Source organism: Nannospalax galili, unplaced genomic scaffold, assembly GCF_000622305.1.
Source record: "Nannospalax galili isolate Female #2095 unplaced genomic scaffold, S.galili_v1.0 scaffold307, whole genome shotgun sequence".
NCBI lineage: Eukaryota > Metazoa > Chordata > Mammalia > Rodentia > Spalacidae > Nannospalax > Nannospalax galili.
This window is the reverse complement of record NW_008359625.1, coordinates 6,339,466-6,362,617: the sequence shown is the minus strand read 5'-3', so window position 1 is coordinate 6,362,617 and position 23,152 is coordinate 6,339,466. Positions and strand designations below refer to the sequence as shown.

At 38.0% G+C, this 23,152-nt stretch overlaps 1 protein-coding gene across 4 annotated transcripts in view; it reads left to right on the top strand.

Annotated features, from left to right (window-relative positions):
• The window catches only part of Braf (B-Raf proto-oncogene, serine/threonine kinase), a 153,939-nt gene that overhangs the window by 50,510 nt on the left and 80,277 nt on the right, over nt 1-23,152 (top strand). For all 4 annotated transcript variants that reach the window (XM_008823521.3, XM_029558871.1, XM_029558872.1 and 1 more), the window contains exons 2-3: nt 713-814; nt 12,759-13,022. In XM_008823521.3, coding sequence (XP_008821743.1) covers nt 713-814; nt 12,759-13,022 — 366 coding nt within the window. The remainder of the gene's footprint in view (nt 1-712; nt 815-12,758; nt 13,023-23,152) is intronic.

Here is a 23,152-nt window from a genome sequence, read left to right as displayed (position 1 = left end):
GCTCAGCTTACTTCCTCCTTTTTATTCAGTCTGGGACCCCAGCTCCTGTGTTGCTCATGTACAGAGTAGTTTTTATTTGGAAATTACTTCACAGACACTCCCAGAAGTGTACTCCTAGGTGACTCTGAAATTACAATTTCAGTGAGCCCTTATACTCTGACCTTTTATTTGTTGCCATCTTAGAACAATTCAACTTCTACATGGCTACCATTATAAGTCAGTTGATATCAATTGAACTCTCAAGGTCTTATTTGATGGTATATAATATATTCTTTCATAATAAAAGTCCAGTCAAGTTCACAATGAAGGTTAACCGTAACACTTAGCATTTGCTTTTTGATGGGAAGTCCTAAATTTGGGAGAAGATGAAACTAGTTCATAATTTTTTGTGTGTGCATATATATATAAAATTTTAAATGTAAGTTCCACATAAGAAAAATATGGCATTTGTCTGAGTATGGCTTATTTTGCTTAATACAATAATTGCCAGTTTTTATTGTTCATTCTAAAAATTCAGGTATTCGAATCTCTTGTAGGTAGGAAATGCTGAATTACTAGTATAAAAAAAATGCTTCTTAAGAAGAAAACTCCACTAACTAGTCTCTTAAGCTGTAAACATTGAGGAGCATTGATAATAATAGTTGGATTCTATTTGTCCACCTTAAAGTATTTCTGATTCATATGCAAAGTGATTTTTTAATTCCTTTTTTAGGTGTGGAATATCAAACAAATGATTAAATTGACACAGGAACATATAGAAGCCCTATTGGACAAATTTGGTGGGGAGCATAATCCACCATCAATATACTTGGAGGTAAGTTTTTGAGTATTGATTTGTAGTAATTTTGAAAAAACTATAAAAATAATTTCTAGTAATTTTAGCTACTTTAGAGAGTGGGATTAGAAACAAATATTGGAAGAATGAGCTTTGCCCTCATATTTCTTGGTCTTGTTTTCTTTGACTTGTTAGAGTATACATGTATTAGTTTAATTTGGAGCTTCACAATATTACTCTGAATTAAAAAGAATTTTTTTAAGAGTAGAGAAAGCACAGCTGTTCTAGTAGTCAGCAAAATAAGGTATCATATTGCAAGATGAAAAATGTCTCTTCCAGAACAAGTTCCCCCAGAGTTTGTTTCTGCTTTCTTATAAATAAGATCTGTAATCCTGGAATGGCCCAAGAATGCTCAGTTTTACTATTTAATGATGCCTTAGGACTTATGTCAAGCCTTGAACATGGCTATAAATTTGTAGAGGTAGTTGTTCCAAGTCCTATGAAGTAGTAGGTGTTCTGTAATCACAGGTAAGCCTTCTTGTCATTAGTTTCCTTCTGAAAGTCAAATTTCCTCAGCAAGCCAGTTGTCATGGAACATAGGCAGTCAGGTTCTACTAGCCAGCTTGCTCACCAGCACCTTCCACTATCTTTCTCTGCAAACTCTGGCTCAGCTGTAATCACTAGTTATACAGGAAGATAACCCTAAATTATAAAAGATCAGGTTACCATTTGACTTCAAATACCAGAGATTTTTAAAGCATAGTTTGAAAGATGCCTGACTAAATTTTCTAGCTTAGCAATCTAATTACTTTTTAAAGGATAAATTAACTCTTCATTATTTATTTTGTGAGAAAGTTAAGTTTGCCTCTCTAGAACAAGTCTTGGGACTTTGGGAACGCTAACCAAAAAACTCTTCTATCTTCTTCATATCACTTATTACATATCACACTGCGACTTAGAGTGTCAGTGAGTGACTTGAGTTCCTGTCTCCAGGGTTTATGGAGTGTACTTTCTAATTTCCTATTCGATGTCTTTAAAAAAAAAATTTTTTCCCAGTCTTTTTTTGAGACAGGGTCTTCCTGTAGCCCCAACTTGCTATGTAGACCAGGCTGGCGTTGAACTCACAGAGGTCTGCCTACCTCTGCCTCCCAAGTGTCGGGACTAAAGGTGTGCACCACCACGCCTGGCCCATTCTATGTCTTTTACCTATCTAGGTTAGGAGCCCAAGCAAAAAAGTCAGAAGAATATATGTAATATTTGTGAAACAGATCGTCTTTGTTAACCACAATTATACAATATAAGTGACAATTTGTCTCCCATCTGTTTATTGGGGACTTCCCCACATTTCCATTGATGAACATGTCTACTTAGAATTGAGACGTGTTGCCTTGGCCACATATATACTCTTCAGGTGTTTTAATACTTGAAGACTGATCAGTAAAAAACACAGACATTTCTGCTAATTCTTATTCTCTGCCTTGTACTGTGTTAAATGCTTTTTAATTTAATTTTTATATTTTAATCCTTACAATTTTTTGAGCAAGGTACTGCATAAGTATTTTTGTTGTTTCCATTTTACAGGTTAAAAAAACAGATTAAGTAACCTTTCTAAGAGCACACTATTAATAAGGGGCAAGAAGGCAAATATCAACCTCAAATTTATGATACCGATCACTGCCTTACTCCACATTTTTGTTATCTCAATGTGTCTCTCCGCCCTTAACCCACCACCACCTCCAGGCAGTTCTTTTGTAAGCTAAAAATTTCTAATTCCCTCAGTTATTCTTTATGAAATGATTTGTGGACCTTTTATTAGATGCATTTCATTTGATTGTTTTCTTTTTAGAATTATATATGCAAACTTGAGCTACATTCAGGATAAGTATAGCATCAGAGCAAAACTACCTGGTTATATTATTATTATATGATGAAATAGTAGAATCTTGTTTTTTAGAGTAGTGCTACACAATATGTAAAGCATTGCACTTGTAAAGCATTGCATTTTATTCTGTGAGGTACACTGTGACAAGAGATGGCAGGATACTTGCCTGTGGAAAACTGACCATTCCAGAAGAGAAGACTCAGATACTAAGAGCTGAAGTGAAAACACGGTTCTACTGATGGCCCAGTGAGGTCCACCATTCTTCAGATTTTCAGTTTCATTCTTTAACATTTTTTTCTTAGACTAAAATATACATAAAATTTGCTCTTTTTTTTTTTTTTTTTTTTTAATTTTTTTGACAGGGTTTCCCTTAAGCCCCAGCTGTCCTAACACTTGCTTCTTTAACCAGGCTGATCTCGAACTCACAGAGATCCACCTGCCTCTGCCTCTCAAGTGCTGGGATTAAAGGCATGCGCCACCACACCTGGCAAAATTTGCCATTTTTAAGAATGCATTTCTGTGATGTTAGTAAAGTCATACTGTGTCATAACTGTCAGCACAATCCATTTCCAGAACTTTTCATCACCTCAGACTGACCTTTTTTATTTTACATATTAAATATCAGTTCTACCCCCCCCCAAATAATCTGTAGCAACAACCATTTTACTTCTGTCTCTGTGAGTTTGACTATTATGATGGTATCATAAGCATTCGTCCTCTTGTGACTGACTTATTTTACTTGGCATAAAGTCTTCAAAGCTTATCCCTATTGTAAAATGGATAATACATGTGTAAAAGTTTTCTTTTTTGGCAGGGGTGGTTGGGGGGATGCTTTCAGTGGTAGAGTACTTGCCTGGCACATGGACATTTGGGTTGATTTCATTTTTATTCACTCTTGTGAGTAATGCTGCTATGAGTGTAGGGGCTGGAGAGATGGCTCAGAGGTTAAGAACCCTGGTTGTTCTTACAGAAGACCTGGGTTTGAATCCCAGCACCCACATGGCAGCTAACAACTGTCTCTAACTCCCGTCGCAGGGGATCCAGCAGCCTCTTCTGACCTCCGTGGGCATTGCACGACACGGGTGCACTTACCTACATGCAGGCAATACACTCATACACATAAAATAAAAATAAATAAATAAAATTTAAAAAAAAATAGAAAGTGAGTGTAAAGATAATTGAATTCCTGCTTTGGGTTCTTTTTAAATTTTTCTTCAAATTACATTTATTTAATGTGTGTGTGCATGTATGTGTGTTCATGCTGGTATGTGCCACAGTGCTTATGCGGAACTCAGGAGACAAGTTTGGGGGAATTAGTTCTCACCACTGTGTGGGTCCCAGGTATCAAACTCATGTCTTAGACTTGGCAGCTTTAAAATCTCTGGTATTTGAAGCCAGGCGTAGCGCACACCTTTAATTCCAGCACTTCAGAGACAGAGGCAGGCAAATCTTTATGGGATCAAGTCCATCCTGTCTGCAACAGTGAGTTCCAAGCCAGCTGGGGCTACAGGGAGACCCTGTCTCAAAAAAAAAAGAAAAGGAAAAAAAAAAAAAAAAAAAAACTGTCGATCGTTTAAATAGGATTATCTTCTTTTATCAAACTAACTGAGCCAGAGTTTATATAGAGAAAGGCAGTGGAGGATAGTGATAAACAGTATGGGCTGTAGAACCTGAGCCAAACTCAGTCTGTCACGTTTGGGTGGTCCTCAGTTCTTCTGAGTATGTACCCAGAAGTAGAACTGCAGGATCATATCGTGATTCTACTCAATTATCTAAAGGAATTCCCATGCCATTTTATATTCCTTCCATCAATGAGTGCACCCAGCATCCTCACCAACACTGTTTTCTGTTTTGACTTTGCTGATAGCCATCCTGTTGGATGTAATGTGGTATTCTAATATGGTTTTGATTTGCATTTCCTTAATGACTAGTGATGTTGAGATCTTTCATAGCTTATTGGCTATTTGGATATCTTCTTGGGAGGAACGTCTATTTAAATACTTTCTCCAATTTTTTAAAAAAATATTTATTTTTATTTTATGTGTATGAGTGTATTGCCTGCATGTATGTGAGTGCACCTGTGTCATGCAATGCCACAGAGGTCAGAAGAGGGCTTCAGATTCCCCTGGAACTGGAGTTAAGGATGGTACATAGCTGCCATGTGAATGCTGAGAATCAAACCCCACCATGTGGGTGCTGGGAATCAAACCCAGGTCCTCTGCAAGAGCAATCAGTGCTCTTAACTGCTGAGCCATCTCTCCAGCCCCAGCTTTCTCCAATTTTTAATTGAATTGTTTGGATTTTATTTATGGAATTACAGTTCTTTAATAGTCTTAAAAATACTGAGTGTATGTATGTATGTATGTATGTATGTATATATGTATATATGTGGGGGGGGGTCAGTGGACAACTTACAGAGTCATTCTCTCCTTTTACATGTGGGTCCTGGGGATCGAACTCAGGTTGTCAGACCTGGTAGCAGGTGCCTTTACCCACTGAGCCATCTCACCAACACTGTTTTTATATAAAACCTTCTTTTTTGATATTAATTTGTCTGTATCCTTGAGAATTTCATACACATATGTAATGAAATATCATATCTACCCCCAATTTCATGTCCTTTTATTAAATCCACTAAGTCCAGTTAATGCTGCCCCTTTGCATATAAGTATAAGACCATTCACTGAAGCATGGGAAATCTACCAGTAATCCCACATTAAAAAAAAAAAAAAAACAATTCTCCCTCTTCGTCAATCAATGGCCAGTAGCTCCTCCATAAGGAATGGGGCCTGGATAGAATCTCCCATATCTGTGCTGGAATTTGGGCCTGATTGATCTTGTGCAGGTAACCAAAGCTGCTATGAGTTCATTAATGTGATAGCCATGTCAAGCCCAGAAGCTTGTATTTCACAGCAATCCTCCCCATCACCCAACTCCTACATTCTTTCCATCTTCTTTTCCTCAGTGTTCCCTGAGCCTTGGTGGTGGTGGTGGTGGTGGTGGTGGTGATGAGGGTGAGAAAGATGCCCCATTTAAGACTCAACACTCATAGTCTCTTATTCTCAGCACTTTGACCAGTTCTACATCTCTCCATTGACTATTGCCCACTGCAAAAAGAAGCTTCTCTGACCAGGGCTGAGGAGAGTAGCCTGGATCGATGGAACAAGCATAAATACTTAGAAGGTAGTTTGACAACATTTAGCAAAACAATAGCAGATTCTACCTCAGAGCTAGGGAAAGTATTAGAGGAAAGGTCAGAAAACAATAGAGAATAATTAGAGATCTATAAAAATTATAAATGTTTCCAGGTGTAAGAAACAGATCTGATAATATTTTACCAAAAGAAATAGGGGTTTTGTTTTCCTCCATGTAACAAGAAGCAGGCAGATTAATTATTCTAAATTAGTTAAATGCTCAAAGTTGTCAAACACTGGGTTGGATCTTTATGGTCTTTTTGTCTTTTCTGTCAGCCTTGCAGTAGATTTGAGGAACTCTCCCTCAGAACACTCTTCAAAGCAGGGAATGGAGAGATGACTCTGGTTTAGAGCACTGACTGAGCTTGTAGAGGGCCCAGATTTGATTCCCAGCACCCACATGGTAGCCAACAACCACCTGTAACTCCAGTTCCAGGGGATCCAACGCTCTCTTCTGACCGCCATGTGCATTGCATGACAAGGGTGCACTTATACACATGTAGGCAATACACATAAAGTAAAAATATTAAGCCTGTCATGGTGACACATGCCTTTAATCCCAGTGCTTGGGAGGCAGAGGCAGGCGGATCTTTGTGAGTTCAAGGCCGGCCTGGTCTACATAGCAAGTTCCAGGACAGCTGGGGCTACAAGGAGACCCTGCCTCAAAAAGACAAAAAATAATAATAATAATAATTAAATAAAGGGCTGGAGAGATGGCTCAGTGGTTAAGAACCCTGGTTGTTCTAATTAAATTAAATATTTTTTAAAAAACTCTTCAGAGCAGAAAGCAAGGAGGTTTTGTATACAGAACTAAAAAGAAACTATTCTTACTAAAAACTATTTCCCAAAAGTCCCCTGTAAGTCTTCTTTCTCAGAATGAGGTTACCATCACCTCTAAATCTATGCCCGTAGGATTACATTTCCTAAAGTACCTAAGAAGTAAGATTTTTTTTCCAGTGTCTGCCGTTCTTTCCTCACATTATTTCACACTGGCAAAAATGGTGCTTTAGTTACCTGATTCTACATTGTTTCAACAGAAGCCCTTTAGATGTTTCTGTAGAAAAAAATCTTTATCTACCCTGCTTTTTCTCTTCCTTACAGAAAAGGAAACAAATTAGTCTCATCACCACCAGAGATCTTCTTGATTTCCTTTTTACCATGCACTCATTTTTTTGAAAACTAACTTAATTTCTAAATTTTTGTCCTCCTGTCAGATGATTCATATTTTGATTTCCTTTATAATAACTATAGTAAAATGATATAGACTAAAAAAATTTTTAATTTTCTTCTCTTTGGTTCATCCATCAGTCATCATCTTTTTTTTTTTTTTCTTTGAAATAAGGGTCTTGCTTTGTATTCTTGGTTGGCTTAGAACTCTCTATGTAAACCAGGCTGGCCTTGAACTCTTAAGAGATCTGCCTGCCTTTTTCTCCCATATACTGGGATCAAAGGCATGTGCCACAATGCCTGACCAACAATCATTCTAAAGGAAGAAAACAGTTGTTTGCCCCTGAAAAATTATTCCTAGAGTTTTTTCTCAAACTTTTCTCTATTCAACAAAGAATTTGAATGCCTACTCAGTATAAAATGCTTTTTTGTTTTATTTATTTTTTATTTTTATTTATGTTTGTTTGTTTGTTTATTTATTTATTTATTTATTTATTTTTGGTCTTTTTGAGATACAGTCTCCCTGTAGCCCCAGCTGGCCTGGAATTCACTATGTAGACCAGGCTGTTCTTGAACTCACAGAGTTCAGAGCCTGCCTCTACTAGACTCCCAAGTGCTAGGATTAAAGTCATGCACCACCACACCTGGCATGATGCTTTTCTTTTTAAAAAAATATTGTTTGTTTATTTTGTGTACATGTATGTGTGCACGTATGGAGGTTAGAAGATTTCAGGAATCAGTTTTCTCCTTTCACTGTGTGGGTCCCACAGATTAAACTCGGGTTATCAGGCTTGGCAACAAGTGCCTTAACTGCTGAGCCATCTTGCTGGCCCCAGATGCTTTTCTAATAGTAAATTCTTGTTTCTGTACCTGACATGTGGAGCCCAGAGTTGACAAGATGGTGCTTCTATAATAATCCTACCTCCCTAGTAGTAACATGTGACTATATAGTTGTATGATAGGGACCCCTTGCAGACCGATTAATGAAATAATAGCCCCTAACATTTATTAAGTACTTGCTCTGTACTTGGCACTATTCTAAGCATTTAATGGGTTACTTAATCTTCAAGCTACCCTTTAAGTTATAATTATTTTTCTCAGTTTTTGTCTTATAGATGCAGAAAATCAGGCGCAAGAGGGATTTAATAACATGCAATTAGTAGTTGGTGAAATCAGAATTTATAGATAGACATTTTGAATTCAGAGCCTATGCTCTTTATTCTTTGGTAATTTCATACATGAATATGTATGTATGTATGTATGTATGTATGTATGTATGTATGTATGTATTTAGATTATATCTACTCTCTACTCCTCCTTCCAAATCCTCCTGTACTCCCCATACTCCCCTCCTAACTTCATGTGCTGCTATGTTCTTAATCATTTTATTAGTCTACTTCTGTCACTGTGACAAAATATTCAAGTTACACACTTAAAATACAAAAAGAAGCCAGGCGTGGTGGCGCACACCTTTAATCCCGGCACTGGGGAGGCAGAAACAGGCGGATCTCCTTGAGTTCAAGGCCAGCCTGGTCTACATAATGAGTTCCAGGACAGCTGGGGCTACAGGGAGACCCTGTTTCAAAAAGACCAAAAAATAAAAATAAAAATAAAACAAAATACAAAAAGAGGTTTTTATGCCGGGTGCAGTAGCGAACACCTTTAATCCCAGCACTCAGGAGGCAGAGGTAGGTGGATCTCTGTGAGATAGAGGCCAATCTGGCCTACATAGTGAGTTCCAGTCTGCCTGGGACTAGGGAGACCCTGTCCAAGTTTTTCACAGTATCAGGGGTTTCAGTCCATCACCAGCTGGCTCCATTGCTTTGAGGCCTCTACTGAGGCAGAGAATCATAGTAGGGAGGAGGGGGCCTATGGTGAAACAAAGCTGTTAATTTCAAGGCAGCCAAGAAACAAAAAGGGGCCAGATTTGCCCCTCCAAGGCATGGTGGCCTGTGCCTTTAATCCTCAAGTGGTCAAGGCAGGCTGTGAGTAAAGGGCCAGTCTTGTCTACACAGTGAGTTGTAGGCCAGCCATGGCTATATAGTAAGACCCTGTCTCAAAAAAAAAAGGGAAAAAAATTTGCCCCTAGCAATCTAACTTCTTTATACTAAGCCTTACCTCTTAAAGGTTTTATCACCTCCTAATAAGGAAGACCATGCCTTTACCATGTGGCCTTCATGTGACATTTTAGATCAAACTAAAGCAGTCAACATAGCATTCTTAAAATGCAGGGCAGTGTTTTTGATCTCCAGATTTGTAGAACCTGGAACAGTGCAGGCACATTTCATCAATCTCTACAATGAAAAGAATACCATAATACAGATCAATCCATTATATATTTCCCTGGGAAGTTCATAAGGTTTCATTAGATATTGTGATAATAAATTCAATAAGAATAAGTTTAATGCTGAAGACACACTCCTGTAATCCTATAGGCTAAGGCACCCAAATTGAAGGCTAGTCTTCAATTTCATAATTGAAGGTAAAAGGTAATTTAGCAACCTTCTCTCAAAATAAAAGAATTAAAAAGGGTGAGTATGTAGTTGTGTGGTAAAATGCTTACCTCGTATGCATAACACATTGGGTTTGGTCCCTGGTACACAAAAAAGGCAAGGGGCAGATTCAGTGAACTAGATGCAGTAAATTTATAAAATGTTGCAGCCTCACCATTAATTTTAAGACATTTCATCGATCCCCAGAAGAAACTTCTTATCCATTATCATTTGTTCCCTCCAGCCCTCGGAAATCACAGATTTTTGCCTGTGTTGTTATTTTATATGTGGATTTTTATAGTTGGATGCTTTTGTTTGACGTAATGTTTTCAGAGTTGGTCTACGTTGTAGCATTTTCAGCACTTCATTTCTTTTTCTGGCTGAACAGTTACCATGTGGAGAAAACATTTTGTCTACCCGTTTAACAATTGATGAACATTTGGACTGTTTAATTTATTGGGTATTATTAGTAATCCCACTGTGGACATTCACATACAGACTTTGTGTATATATTTTTTAGTTCTCTTGGTTGTGTGCATAGGAGTAGAATTGCTGTGTTCTGTGGTAATTCTTAAGTTTTGAAGAACTGCCAAACACTTTTTGAAGCCGTGGCACTACTTTACCTTCCCATCGGTAATAAATGTAGGTTTGTTTCTCCATATCCTTACCAGCACTTCTTTCCCATTTTGTTCTCATTATAACCATCCTAGTAGATATGTATTGATCTCTTTTTGGTTTGGTTTGAATAGATGTTTTATTTAGCAGATGGAGAGCTGTTGATAAATATGATGAAATGATAGCCTGCAATCCTTAATGAAAGAATCAGCGTATTTTCCAAAATTGAGTGCTAACATTTTGATAAAGAAAACATTTGGAAAATTCATTGTTTCCATTCATTTCTTTTCATAAGGGTAACTTTATATAATGAAGTATACTTGCTTAGATTTTAGTAACTAGGAATATTTATTTGATCTATGCAAGGAGGGACTTGTCTCCCATACAGCGTGTATATAACCTTTACAGGGTAAGACTTGTGTCAGTCTTGCCTGCTTTCATAGTCTGAGCTAGTGCTAATACAGATGTGGACAATATATATCTATCAGATGGCAGAAGACTCAATAAATGAATCATACTGAGAAAGGTGCCCTAATTAGCCATTGGATGTGTAAACTAAACAGAAGTATAGGTCAGACAGATTTGAACTGGCTTGCTTTTAGTGGCCGGGTCTCCTCTGACACAGTTCAGGACCAGAGTTGAACAGTCAACAAACTGCAAAAGGGGGACTTTTCACAGCAGTTAGGCTCCTTACCTCCGCGCCTCAGCAGTTCTGTCTTCGTCTTCTTTTTCTTCCTTTTTTCAAAGTTGTGTGGTAAGATATAGTATATCAGGGTGCTGAAGCCTTTATTGAAGAGAAATTGCTCTTTCATTCTCCTCTACCTTTGATAATTCCTGTTTGCTTATGACATTCAGATTTCAGAGCATACTAAATACATACTACAATCTGGTCCTTTGCCCATCTCTCTGTTCTTACTGTTTCCTTATGTACCTGTGTACCATTCTTAATTAAAATTCTACAAATATATATTGTCCCTTTCAATGTCCCACATTTTACATGATATTCAGCTTTACTAGTCTACAGTTCTCTATGTCTTAGAACTTTCCTACCTCCTTACTTTGTTACAATAAAACACAGGACCCTATTTCTTCCATCCATGTAAGTGCCTTCCTTTCTAAGCTAGCCCTAATATCTCACCTAATATCAGGAATGTTATTTCTTATACATGACATACAAGTAAAAATATATCCATCTGCTTCTGCACAGCCCAGTAATAAATTCTTTTTTAAATTTTTGACTTTATTTTTTATCATTATTGTGTATATGTATTGTGGGGGGGTGCGCATGAGGAGCTCAGAGGACAACTTTCAAGAGTTGATTCTCATCCTACTATGTGTTCGGAAGATCAAATTCAGGTCGTCAGGCTTGCAGGCAAGTACTTTTACCTGCTGAGCCACCTCACCAGCCCAGTAAACTCCTTGAGAAATGGGAAATGCTATATTAAAATCTGATTCCCATTTGTAGGCTTTCATAAATGTTTGTGGTTCTATGTCCTTTTGGGATGGTAGGGAGCAATGGTGGACTATGGGTGAAGGAATTTCCACTGTCTTGAAGAACTATGGACATATGTGCTCCACTTTCTAATTTTTTGTTGTTGTTGTTGTTGTTGTTGTTGTTGTTGTTGTTTTTCTTCTTTAGTCAGGGTTTCCCTGCAGCCCTAGCCGGCCTGGAACTCACTACATAGACCAGGCTGGCCTTGAACTCACAGATCCTCCTGCCTCCGCCTCCTGAGTGCTGGGATCAAAGGCATGCACCACCATGCCTGGCTCCACTTTCTTTACTTTCAGTTTCATGCTTTTCCTTTAGAATTTGGTATTGTATATGGTCATTTGATCTTACAGCCTTAGTCAAAAGGAATGTCTGAGGATATGCTGATAGATAGTGGCCCAGAATTTCCTGTGACTACAGGGTGTAAAACACATTTCAAATACAATTAATTGCTAAGCAGTATTTGATGGGGAAGGAGGTAATTAGGGATCCATAGTGAGAAGAATAAAGGTTTGTTTTTTGGGTTTTTGTTTTTGTTTTTTTTAGGAATGAACTATTGTACCTGATAGCTATAACTATTTCAGAAAGAAGATAGTAGCTGTGAGTCTTCTAGGCCCCACTGAGTGCTCTGGCACTGTGTGCTCAGTCTTTTGAGCTTCAACGTATTTCTCTTAATGCTTCATCTTCTCTCTCCCCCTCCTTCCTTCTCTTCTTCTCTCCCTCTCTCCTCTCTTCACATGAAACCTCATATGCCTATAACCTTTCTGGAAAATAAAATAATACAGAGAGACAGCAATCCTTTGTTCAGTCTAATACTTTATATATTTTTTATCTTATGCTAAACTTGTGGTTTCCAAAGTAAATTACTATTTGACTAGAAAATACTGTGCTTTTTACATTAATATTCATTGACCATCTAAATATGACATATGTAGGTCACATTTCCCAACATAATAGTGTCCTATAACAAACAATTTTCCATTTTAAAATGAAAATATTTATAGTATTTTCAGCAGCACTTGTAACTTGTAGCTTTTAAAACCCTGTTTTAAATTATAAAGAGGTTGTAATCAAAGACTGCATTCGTATTTTGTTAATGTCAGGATAAAGTCCAGATCCAATGTGAGTCTACTTTATTTTATAGGCCTATGAAGAATACACCAGCAAGCTAGATGCCCTCCAACAAAGAGAACAACAGTTATTGGAATCCCTGGGGAATGGAACTGATTTTTCTGTTTCTAGCTCTGCATCAATGGACACCGTTACATCCTCTTCTTCTTCTAGCCTTTCAGTGCTACCTTCATCTCTTTCAGTTTTTCAAAATCCCACAGATGTATCACGGAGTAACCCCAAGTCACCACAAAAACCTATCGTTAGAGTCTTCCTGCCCAACAAACAGAGAACAGTGGTGAGTCAATTTTTGTTGTCTTCATTTCTTCATTTTGCTATTTCTTTGGAGCTTTTTCTGAAAATCTAGTTGAACATTAATATGTTATCACTGCATATTCAGAGCCTATGCAAATGGAAACATCCATTTCAAAGAAGGAGAGAAAAGACACGGTTATTTGGTACCAATGTCTATATTCCTTAGGTAGAACAAATTATGTTGTCAGATTTAGCCTTTATATCTATTAAAAAAACTTCAGTGACACTTAAATATACATAGTAGTTAAGAGTCAGTCAGGTGGCTAGAGAGATGGCTCAGTAGTCAAGATCTCTGGCTGCTCTTTTGGAGGACCTGGGTCTAGTTCTCAGCACCTACATGGTTATAAACAACCATCTGTAACTCCAGTTCCAGGGGATTAGATACCCTCTTCTGCCCTCCCTAGGCATTGTACATATCAGTGCTCTTACGTACATAGAGGCAAAACATTCGTACACGTAAAATAAAAATAAAAAATTTTAAAACTTCTGTTGGGCATGGTGGTACATGCCTTTAATCCCAGCCCTTGGGAGGCAGAGGCAAGCGGATTTCTGTGAATTCAAGGCCAGCCTGAGCTACAAAGTGAGTTCCAGGCCAGCAGGGGCTACAGGGAGACCCTCTCTCAAAAAGATTTTCTAAAAAACTTCTTTAAAAAGTCTATTATAATTTCAGAATATAAGGTTATTTGTTGTCTAGTATGTTTTAGGTAAGATTACACTGAAAAATCTCCAGCTTAAGTTATCAAAAGTTGAGTTTTCAGTGTGAGTTGATATTTTTCCTCTTGTTTATATAACTTCTTTTTGATGGTTGATACTATTGTCATCATTAGAACAGTTTACCCTATAAGAAATGTTTAGGGGCTGGGGAGATGGCTCAGCAGTTACAAGCATTGACTGCTCTTGCAAGAGCACCCAGGTTCTGTTCCCAGCACCCACATGATAGCTAACAACTGTCCATTAACTCCAGTTCCAGGGATCTGGTGCCTTCTTCTGACCTCCACAGCATTGCATGACATGGGTGCACTTACATACATGCAGGCAGTACACTCGTACACATAAAATAAAAATAATAAATAAAATATTAAAAAAGGAAACATTTAAAGCAGAGAAATCTGATGAATTATTGTAAAGGATCAAGTGCAATAAATATTGTCAGGTTAATAAATAATGTGCCTATAACTTAAACCAGTAACTTTTTGCTGTATATGGTTTCTTTTATTATTTTTATGTGTCACTATGGGGGTATGCACACATGAATATGGGTGCCTGCAGAGGCCAGAAGATGGCATTGGATCCCCTGGAACTGGGATTACAGGCAGTTGTGAGCCACCTTGCTTACATGGACACTGTTTTACCATTGTTTTTTTATTTGGTTATTTTTTTTTTGGTCATTTTGAGACAGGGTCTCCTGGTAGCCACAGCTAGCCTGGATTCACTGTGGAGCAGGCTGGCCTTTAACTCACAGAGATCTGCCTGCCTCTGCCTCCCTAGTGCCAGGACTAAAGGCATGCACCACCAGCCTGGCATACCATTATTGTTTTTATGTGAACCTAAGCCAAACACTTAACCACTCTTAACCACTGAGCCATTTCTCTAGCCCCCTATGATTGCTTTTAACATTAATAAAAAGTTCCAAATCAGCTGAAGTCAAAGTAATTTTTCTTTTTTTCCTGAGACAACAGAAATTAAAAGTTTTTCAGTGTTTTAAAATTCCCTTTTGATTTTAAAAACATGTTCCTATGAAAGTATTATGTTCCAAGTTGAGCATGGTGGCACATGCCTTTAGTCCCAGCACTTGGGAGGCAGAGGCAGGTGGATCTCTGTGTGAGATCGAGGCTAGCCTGGTCTACATAACAAGTGGCAGGCCAGCTGGGGTTACAGGGAGACCCTGTCTGTAAAAGACCAAAAAAAAAAAAAGGCGTTATTTTTCTAGAATCTAGAATTCCTGCATTAAAGATCAAACTAAGAACTAGTAGAGTTGCCAACTACCAACCTGTAGATTTCGATCTTAAGAAATACAGCTTTCAAACATTATTACTGAGAATGTATTCATGCATACATTTCCTGCCCTTTCTTCAGGAAGAATTGATTGTAATAACACAGGCTTGGGATTATTTGTTTATGGGGCAGAATTAGTAGTTAACCTCTAAAACAAATTCAGTTCACTTACCCTTTTTCTTCTGTTATATATAGAATGTAATTATAATTATTGTTAATTGAAGGTGTTAGATGGTTCTGAAAGTTCCAAATACTTAATCTTTTTTCCCCTCCCCCCATCTCTTTTAATAGATATTTTATTTTTTTTATATACACACCCGTGTGTGACACACACATGTTGTGAAGGTGCCTGAGGAGGCCAGAAGAGAGCATCAGATCCCAGGGAGCTGGAGTTAAAAGCAGTTGTGAACCACCTTATGTGGGTGCTGGGAACCAAACTCAGGTCCTCTAGAAGAACAATAAGTGTTCTTCACTGCTGAGCCATCTCTCCAGCTCCCTCCCCACCCCCAAGCTTCTAATCTTGACTTGGTCTCTTTTGTGACTATCTCATATCCCAAGAACTCACTAAAAGTTACTCCATTAATATAAAAGAGAATCCTGTCACTTAGAAAATTCTAACAGATTAGGAGCTCTATGTCAGAAATTGGAGTCATAAATATGAGAATAATACAAGAAGTACCTTGGACCCATATTTCCCAGGAAATAAGAGCTTTAGGCCTATAATTGAAGGTGAAGACCAAAATACGTTTCTGATTATAAAACATTATAGTCACGCCAAACCAATTTATTAGCTTTATACAAACAAACAGAACTAAGTCCATATGAAATCAACTTAATTTTCATTCATAAGCCTGATTGGAACACCAGAAGCAACATAAAAACCAAGATGAGGTAATAGAGCACCTTTAACTTTAAAAACTTATCTTAGGAAGTATTGCATTCTTAGAACTTGGTCAGTTTGACATAAAATGGATTATTTAGAATACCACAAAGAGTGTGTAGAAATGTGGTGTGTTTTTTAACAGGCCAGATAATATTATAACTAAAAAATTAATGAATACTTTGGAAGATAAAGCTAAGACATCACACAGAGAACCAAAAGCTTCAGCATCTGCTTAATAAATTTAGAGAAGACAAACAAAAATAGAGGGAAGAACTCCTCATAGATATAATACAGGAAAGTTTCTCTATGTTGAAAAAAAATCTAGTTTTCAAAATAAATAGGGGCAATTGATTTTTGCAAGAGAAAAAAGAAAAACAGATTGACCTGGACACATAATAAACATTTAAAAACTTCAAAGAAGATGTTAATCCTTTTTCTGGAAGATAAACTACTACCCTATTGCAGAATGAGAATATTCATTCATTCATTCATTTATTTATTTATTTTGGTTTTTTTGAGACAGGGTCTTCCTGTAGCCCCAGATGGCCTGGAACTCACTATATAGACCAGTCTGACCTTGAACTCACAGAGGGATCCCTGTCTCAGCCTCTAAGTGCTGGGATTAAAGGCGTGCACCACCAAGCCTAGCTGAGAATTAGATTTCTAATTGCAGAATTGGTGGCAGAAAGCAATGGAACAGTCATCAGAGATCAGATGAAAGTTGATGCCAAACTATCAGAGGTGACGCAAAAGGAAGACATTTTGATATGTAGGTACTCAAAAATTTTGGTAGAGAGATGCCACGTTGTGGTAGTTCCTGAACGAAGTCTCCTTGGCATTAGTTGAAACCAGGAGTGAGTCAGAACCATTCTGAGAACTTTCTCCTGTTGGTTTCTCTCAGAGCTGTCCTCCCCAACAAAAGGACTTGCTCTCCCTTTATTGAAACAGTGCATCCAGCATCACATGGGGAAAGAGGAACATGTTTCATCAGAGGATTTTGCCCCTTCTGACCTTTACCAACCTAGAATAACATACGCAACCACAAACCACTGTTACCATTCTAATCCCACCTGTTTGCAATGTAAACATGATAATTCCTTGCTTCCAAAGATCCTTCAGCCTTTGCTATTTTCACACACACACACACACACACACACACACACACACATTTTATTTATATATATATTTCTGGATTAGGGACAAGGAAGGGTATGGAGAATTAAAGCTATATGTTAAAGTTACAAAAGGAACCCAAGGCCTAGGAAACTTGTTTATAAAAAGAAAACATTCCCACAAAAATTATTTCAGTGAAATAAAATAGGTATATGGAAATAGATACTATAATTGAGGAGAGTTTAATATGAAAGAGTTAATAGTTCAATCAGTAGGGAAAAGTAAATCATTCAGCTTTGAGTGCCATTCTGGCATACATAAAAGAAAATAAAATTGGGGGTTAATGAGATAGTTCAGTGGGTAAAGGCATTTGCCACCAAACCTTGATGATCTGAGTTTGATCCCTGGAACCTACATGGTAGAAGGCTCAAGAACCAACTTCTTTCTACAAGTTGTTCTCTGACTTCCACATGTGCCCCAGCCCTACATAAATAAATGTAATTTAAAAATTAAAAAAAAAAAAAGAAAGCCAGGTGTAGTGGCGCACACCTTTGATCCCAGCACTGGGAGGCAGAGGCAGGTGGATCTCTGAGTTCAAGGCCAGCCTGGTCTACATAGTGAGACCCTGTCTCAAAAAGACCAAAAAAATAAAAGAAAACAAAATTGGACCCAAATATTAATTACACAAATAAACTCTAATAAATTTTTTTAAATGCAAAAAGATAAATAATATAAAATAATGTAAGACATAATATAACCTTGTAAGAAAGTCTAAAGTCTGCATATAAAATTCAGGAGTTGAGAGGCTAGAGAGATGGCTCAGTGGATAAGAACACTTGCTGTTCTTCAGAGGACCCAGGTTCAACTCCCAGCACTCACATGGCAGCTAACAACTGTCTGTAACTCCAGTTCCAGGGCATCCAACAGCCTCTTCTGTCCTTCACAGGCACTGCATGACACAAGTGCACTTACCTACATGCAGGCAATATACACATACACATAAAATAAAAATAAAAGTAAAATATTTTTTAAAAAATTCAGGAGTTGAAATCATTGTCTTCATTAAAAGTAGCTCAAAGAGTACAAGAGGAGGCTATATTTAGCTCAGTAAAATTTAATACTTCATTTTCGTTCCCCCCAAATCACTGACAGAATCAGCAGTCAGTAAATTTCCAAACACTGTTGGTGTCACATAGCAAAGAGAAAGCAGTCTTTAAATACGAGGAGCACTTCCTAATTGCCAAGCAAAAGACAACCTCAAAAGAAAATAGGCAAAAAAAAAAAAAAAAAAATCAACAGGTCTTATAAGATTAAATGCAAATGCACAGTAATGCCCATAAACATTGTTCAAAACCACTCAGTTATGAGAAAAATGTAAACTTAAACAATGTAAGATCATTGAATCTGTCTAGCAGTGTTTTTACTGACAAGGATGTGAAGAAAAAAAGTCACTACACTGTGGGTGGCGATGTTAGGGATTAGAGTTTATTGATAAGCACTTTGATAATGATGTCTGAAAAATTCACAAATGCTATGTCTTATAAGCCAGTGCTTCCAGTATTCAGAATATAGTCCATAAAAATAAAAATGCCATCTGTATAAGAACACTTGTTGCAGGGGCTGGAGAGATGGCTCAGCAGTTAAGAGCACTGACTGCTCTTGCAGAGGACCTGGGTTCAATTCCCAGCACCCACATGGCGGCTAGGAACCGTCCTTAACTCCAGTTCCAGGGGAATCTGAAGTCCTCTTCTGACCTCCGCAGCATTGCATGACACAGGTACACTCACATACATGCAGGCAATACACTCATACACATAAAAATAATAAAAAAAATATTTTTTTAAAAAAAAGAACACTTGTCACAGCATTGTTCACAGTGACAAAAGACAGATGAAAGAATAAAAGTATGATTGCATATATCATACATCTATCTATAATATGTAGTACAATGCAGGCTCTAGAAAGAGTAAATTAAAGTACTCATTTTACATGAGTTTTCGAAGACATTAGCTGTTAACTAAGTTTTTGTGGGTTAGAGTCCCATCAATCTAGGAGGATTTAGCTTAATTAAAGAGATTGATTTGCGTTCAGAAGATGCGAGGTTAATACTTATTATTAAATGACAGAAATAAAGATTGGTACTATTTAAAATATTTGTACTATTACCTATCTAGGTTTAAGACAGTCCTCTCGTTTATACTATATTCTTGATATTCCATAGTCCCAGAAATCTCTCACTTTTTTTTTAATCTTTTTCTTTTTTTTTTTTTTTTTTTTGAGACAGGGTCTCCCTGTAGCCCCAGCTGTCCTGGAGCTCACTGTGTAGACCAGGCTGGCCTCAAACTCACAAAGATCTGTCTGCCTCTGCCTCCCAAGTGCTGGGATTAAAGGCGTGGACCACCACACCTGGATGAAATCTCTCCCTTATAAATGTTGGATAAAATACATTTACTTGTCGGGCATGGTGGCGCGCGCCTTTAATCCCCCAGCACTTGGGAGGCAGAGGCAGGCGGATCTTTGTGAGTTCAAAGCCAACCTGGTCTACATAGTGAGTTAGTCCCAGGCCATCTGGGGTTACAGGGAGACCATGTCTCAAAAAGACAAAAAACAAAAACAAAACAAAAAAAAAAACACTTACTTAAATGTAACTTAATTCACTAGAAAGTCCAAGAAACCCTATCACAGATAAAAACAAGGAACTGAAAAGCCAGAGAAAAGCATTAAAATTGAAGTTCTATATTTCAGTGCCATAAAGAATTATTAGAATAAAATGGTGTTAATCTACATATTATCTATGGCTATGTTCATGTTATGTGCAGTAGTACTGTTGAGTAGTCTGTACACCACTGTATGACCTCCAAACCAGGTTCATTACCGATGAAATTGCTAGTGTAGTGGCCTTCAGTGGGATCATTAAGTGGCCTTCAGTGGGATCATTATGTCCCTGTGCATCAGAGATGTCAGTGTGACTGTCAGTGTGTGGGACACAAGATGGGCCCTCCAGCCAGAGTCATAAATGTAGTTGGAACTTAAGTGGTCACATAAACCTGATCCTTAAAAGGGCATTATTACTGGGCTGGTGGCGCACACCTTTAATCCCAGCATTCAGGAGGCAGAGGCAGGCAGATCTCTGTAAGTTCAAGGCCAGCCTGGTCTACATAGAGAGTTCCAGGACAGCTGGGGCTACAGGGAGACCTGTCTCAAAAAGACCAAAAAAAAAGTTCACAAGCATATGTAAATATTTAATAGTGAAACTTATTTGTCTTTGCCAGGAATTTAAAGATTAAACTTTCCCCTGGATGGAGCTCCTTAACTGTGGACCTGTTGTTAATATAGTATGGGGCTCATGTTTGTACTACCTGAATTGTTTAAAAACCTTCAAGCAAAGAAATTAGTATAACTACTAGCCCTGGGGTAGTTATAACACCAAGGCACTGAGCAGAAACACTGCAAAGTAACCCTCTCTTGGCCTCGAGATTCACAAAAATAAATGGATGAACTCGAGATACCAAGCTATAAAACATACAAAAGAAACAGACTGCTATCCATGAGTTAAATGTGTTAAGAACAAGGGGCTAGAGAGATGGCTCAGCACTGGCTGCTGCTGGGGCTGGAGAGCTGACTCAGTGGTTAAGAGCACTGGCTGCTCTTGGAGAGGACCTAGGTGTATTCGATTCCCAGCCCTCACAAGTCAGCTAACAACTGTCCTAACTCTGGTTTCAAGAGATCCAACACCCTCTTCTGAACTCTGTGGGCATTGCACCTGCCTACATGCCGGGGGGGGGGGGGGAGGTCTTCCAGAGGACCTGGATTCAGTTACCAGCACCAACAGGGTGGCTGACAACCTTCTATAGCTCCAAGCTCCAGTTCCAGGGGATTGAACGCCCTTTTCTGGCTTCCATTGGCATTATATGCACAGGCACACTCACATACATGCAGGCAAAATAGTCATACACACAAAGTAAAAATAATAAAATGAAAATTTAAAGAGTTAAGAACAAGATTAAACTCATAAAAACAACCTAGTAGAGTTTCTAAGTAGTCTTAAATTTTTTTTTTAGTGTTAAATTTTTTAACTTACTGAGTGACATCACCTATGAAGCATTCTAGTTAGGAATGCCAACACTGAATGCCAGTCTTTTGAACCTTGCGTTTTGGTAAGAAACATGAGAGATAGAGGAAAAAGTTAAGTACTATTAGGAAGCAAGTAGACAAACTCAGAATGTGGACATTCTATAAGACCACAGGCCTGAATTCTGATATGTCAGTGTCATGGTTGGTAGTAAATCTATACTAAACAAGTCTAAAACACAGGATATGGTGTTGCACATAGACTAAAGGAATTCTTGAAATGGGAAATTTTCAACACTGATTGAATATTAGGCATTATGAAATTACTGTTAATTTTGTTAATTGTAATAATGATGATATAAGTAGAAGAATGTTCTTATTCATAGGAAATGTATGGCTAAGTATTTAGATGTGAAGTGCCATGATTCTGACTTTTCCCAATGTTTATAAATGTAATTCATACCCAGTAAAGTTTGTGAATCTTAAGCATGAAACTTACTGGTTCTTAAGATATGGTACCACTTTATAGGTTAACATGAAAAGCACTCCAAATGCCTGAGGCTGTTCCCCATGCCCCCTCCATGTCAATACCCATCCTCAGGAGCAACTACTCTTTTTATTTTTATTTTTTAATATTTTATATGTATGAGTGTTTTGCCTACAGAATGTTAAGTGCATCACATGTCTACAGAGAACCAGAAGAGGGCACTAAATATTAAATAAAAATGTTTTATTTTAAACCTCAATAAATGGGGTAAAAGGAGATAAACTTAGCCAGAAGGAGAGAATTCGTAAACTCTGGAAAATGAAGAAAAATAAGGAAAAATATGAAAGAGAAGTTAAGAGATATGGAAGATGCATGGGGCTGGATAGATGTTCAGTGGCTAAGAGTGCTTGCTGCTCTTACAGAGGACTCAGATTCAGTTTCCAGAACCCACATGGCTGCTCACAGTCATCTGTAACTTCAGTTCCAAGGGATCTGGCACCCTCCACTGGCACCAAGCACACACGTAGCACGCATACATACAGGTAGGCAAACACTCATATACATTAAAAAATAACTTTTTTTAAAGGTATGAAAGATGGAATGTACAGTTCCATTGTGTACTTTGAGTTCTAGAAAGTAATAGAGAAGAGTAGAGCAAATTAAAAGAAATGGTGGAAAACATTTATGAACAATGTGATTTTAAAGATTTAGAAGCACAAGCCTTGAGTTGGAAAGGTAATGAGTCTTTGCTAGAAATAGTAAAATGAGAGAGTATCATTATGTTTGTTTGGTGATTGTTATAGTTGTTATAAGAGCAGGTCTCACTGTGTAACCCTGGCTGGCCCAGAATTCATTAAGTAGACCAGGATGGCCTCAAATTTCATTAAGTAGATCAAGATGGCCTCAAACTTAACACAGTTCTTATGCCTCCGAGTGCTGAGATTACAAGGATGTCTCACCACCAGGTGTTGGTGGTGCATGCCTTTAGTCCCAGCACTCGGGAGGCAGAGGCAGGCAGATCTCTGTGCAATCAAGGCCAGCCTGATCTACATAGAAGTGCCAGGCCAGCTGGGGCTACATGGAGACCCTGTCTCAAAAAGACTAAAAAAAGCCAGGGGTGGTGGCACATGCCTTTAGTCCCAATACTCAAGAGGCAGAGGCAGGTGGATCTCTGAGCTCCAGGCCAGCTGGGGCTACAGGGAGACCCTACCTCAAAAAAGAAAAAAAAAACATCAAAAAGACCAAAAGGAAAAAAAAAAAAAAGGAGGGGGGTGGGGAGGGAAGGAAGGGAGGAAGGGAGGGAATTTGGGGGGGCTAGAGAGATGACTCAGCAGCTACAACCACTGGCTTCTCTTGCAGAAGAGCTGGGTTTGGTTCCCAGCACCCACAAGGCAGTTAACAACCATCCATAACTCCAGTTTCAGGTGATATGATTTCTGTGGGTACACTTAAATGCATGCAAGGAATACGGTCATATACATAAAATTAAAATAACCGATAAAATTTTTAAAAAGAAAAAAAAGTTGTCAAAGAATAAAATATTCTAAAGATTCTAATAAACTTT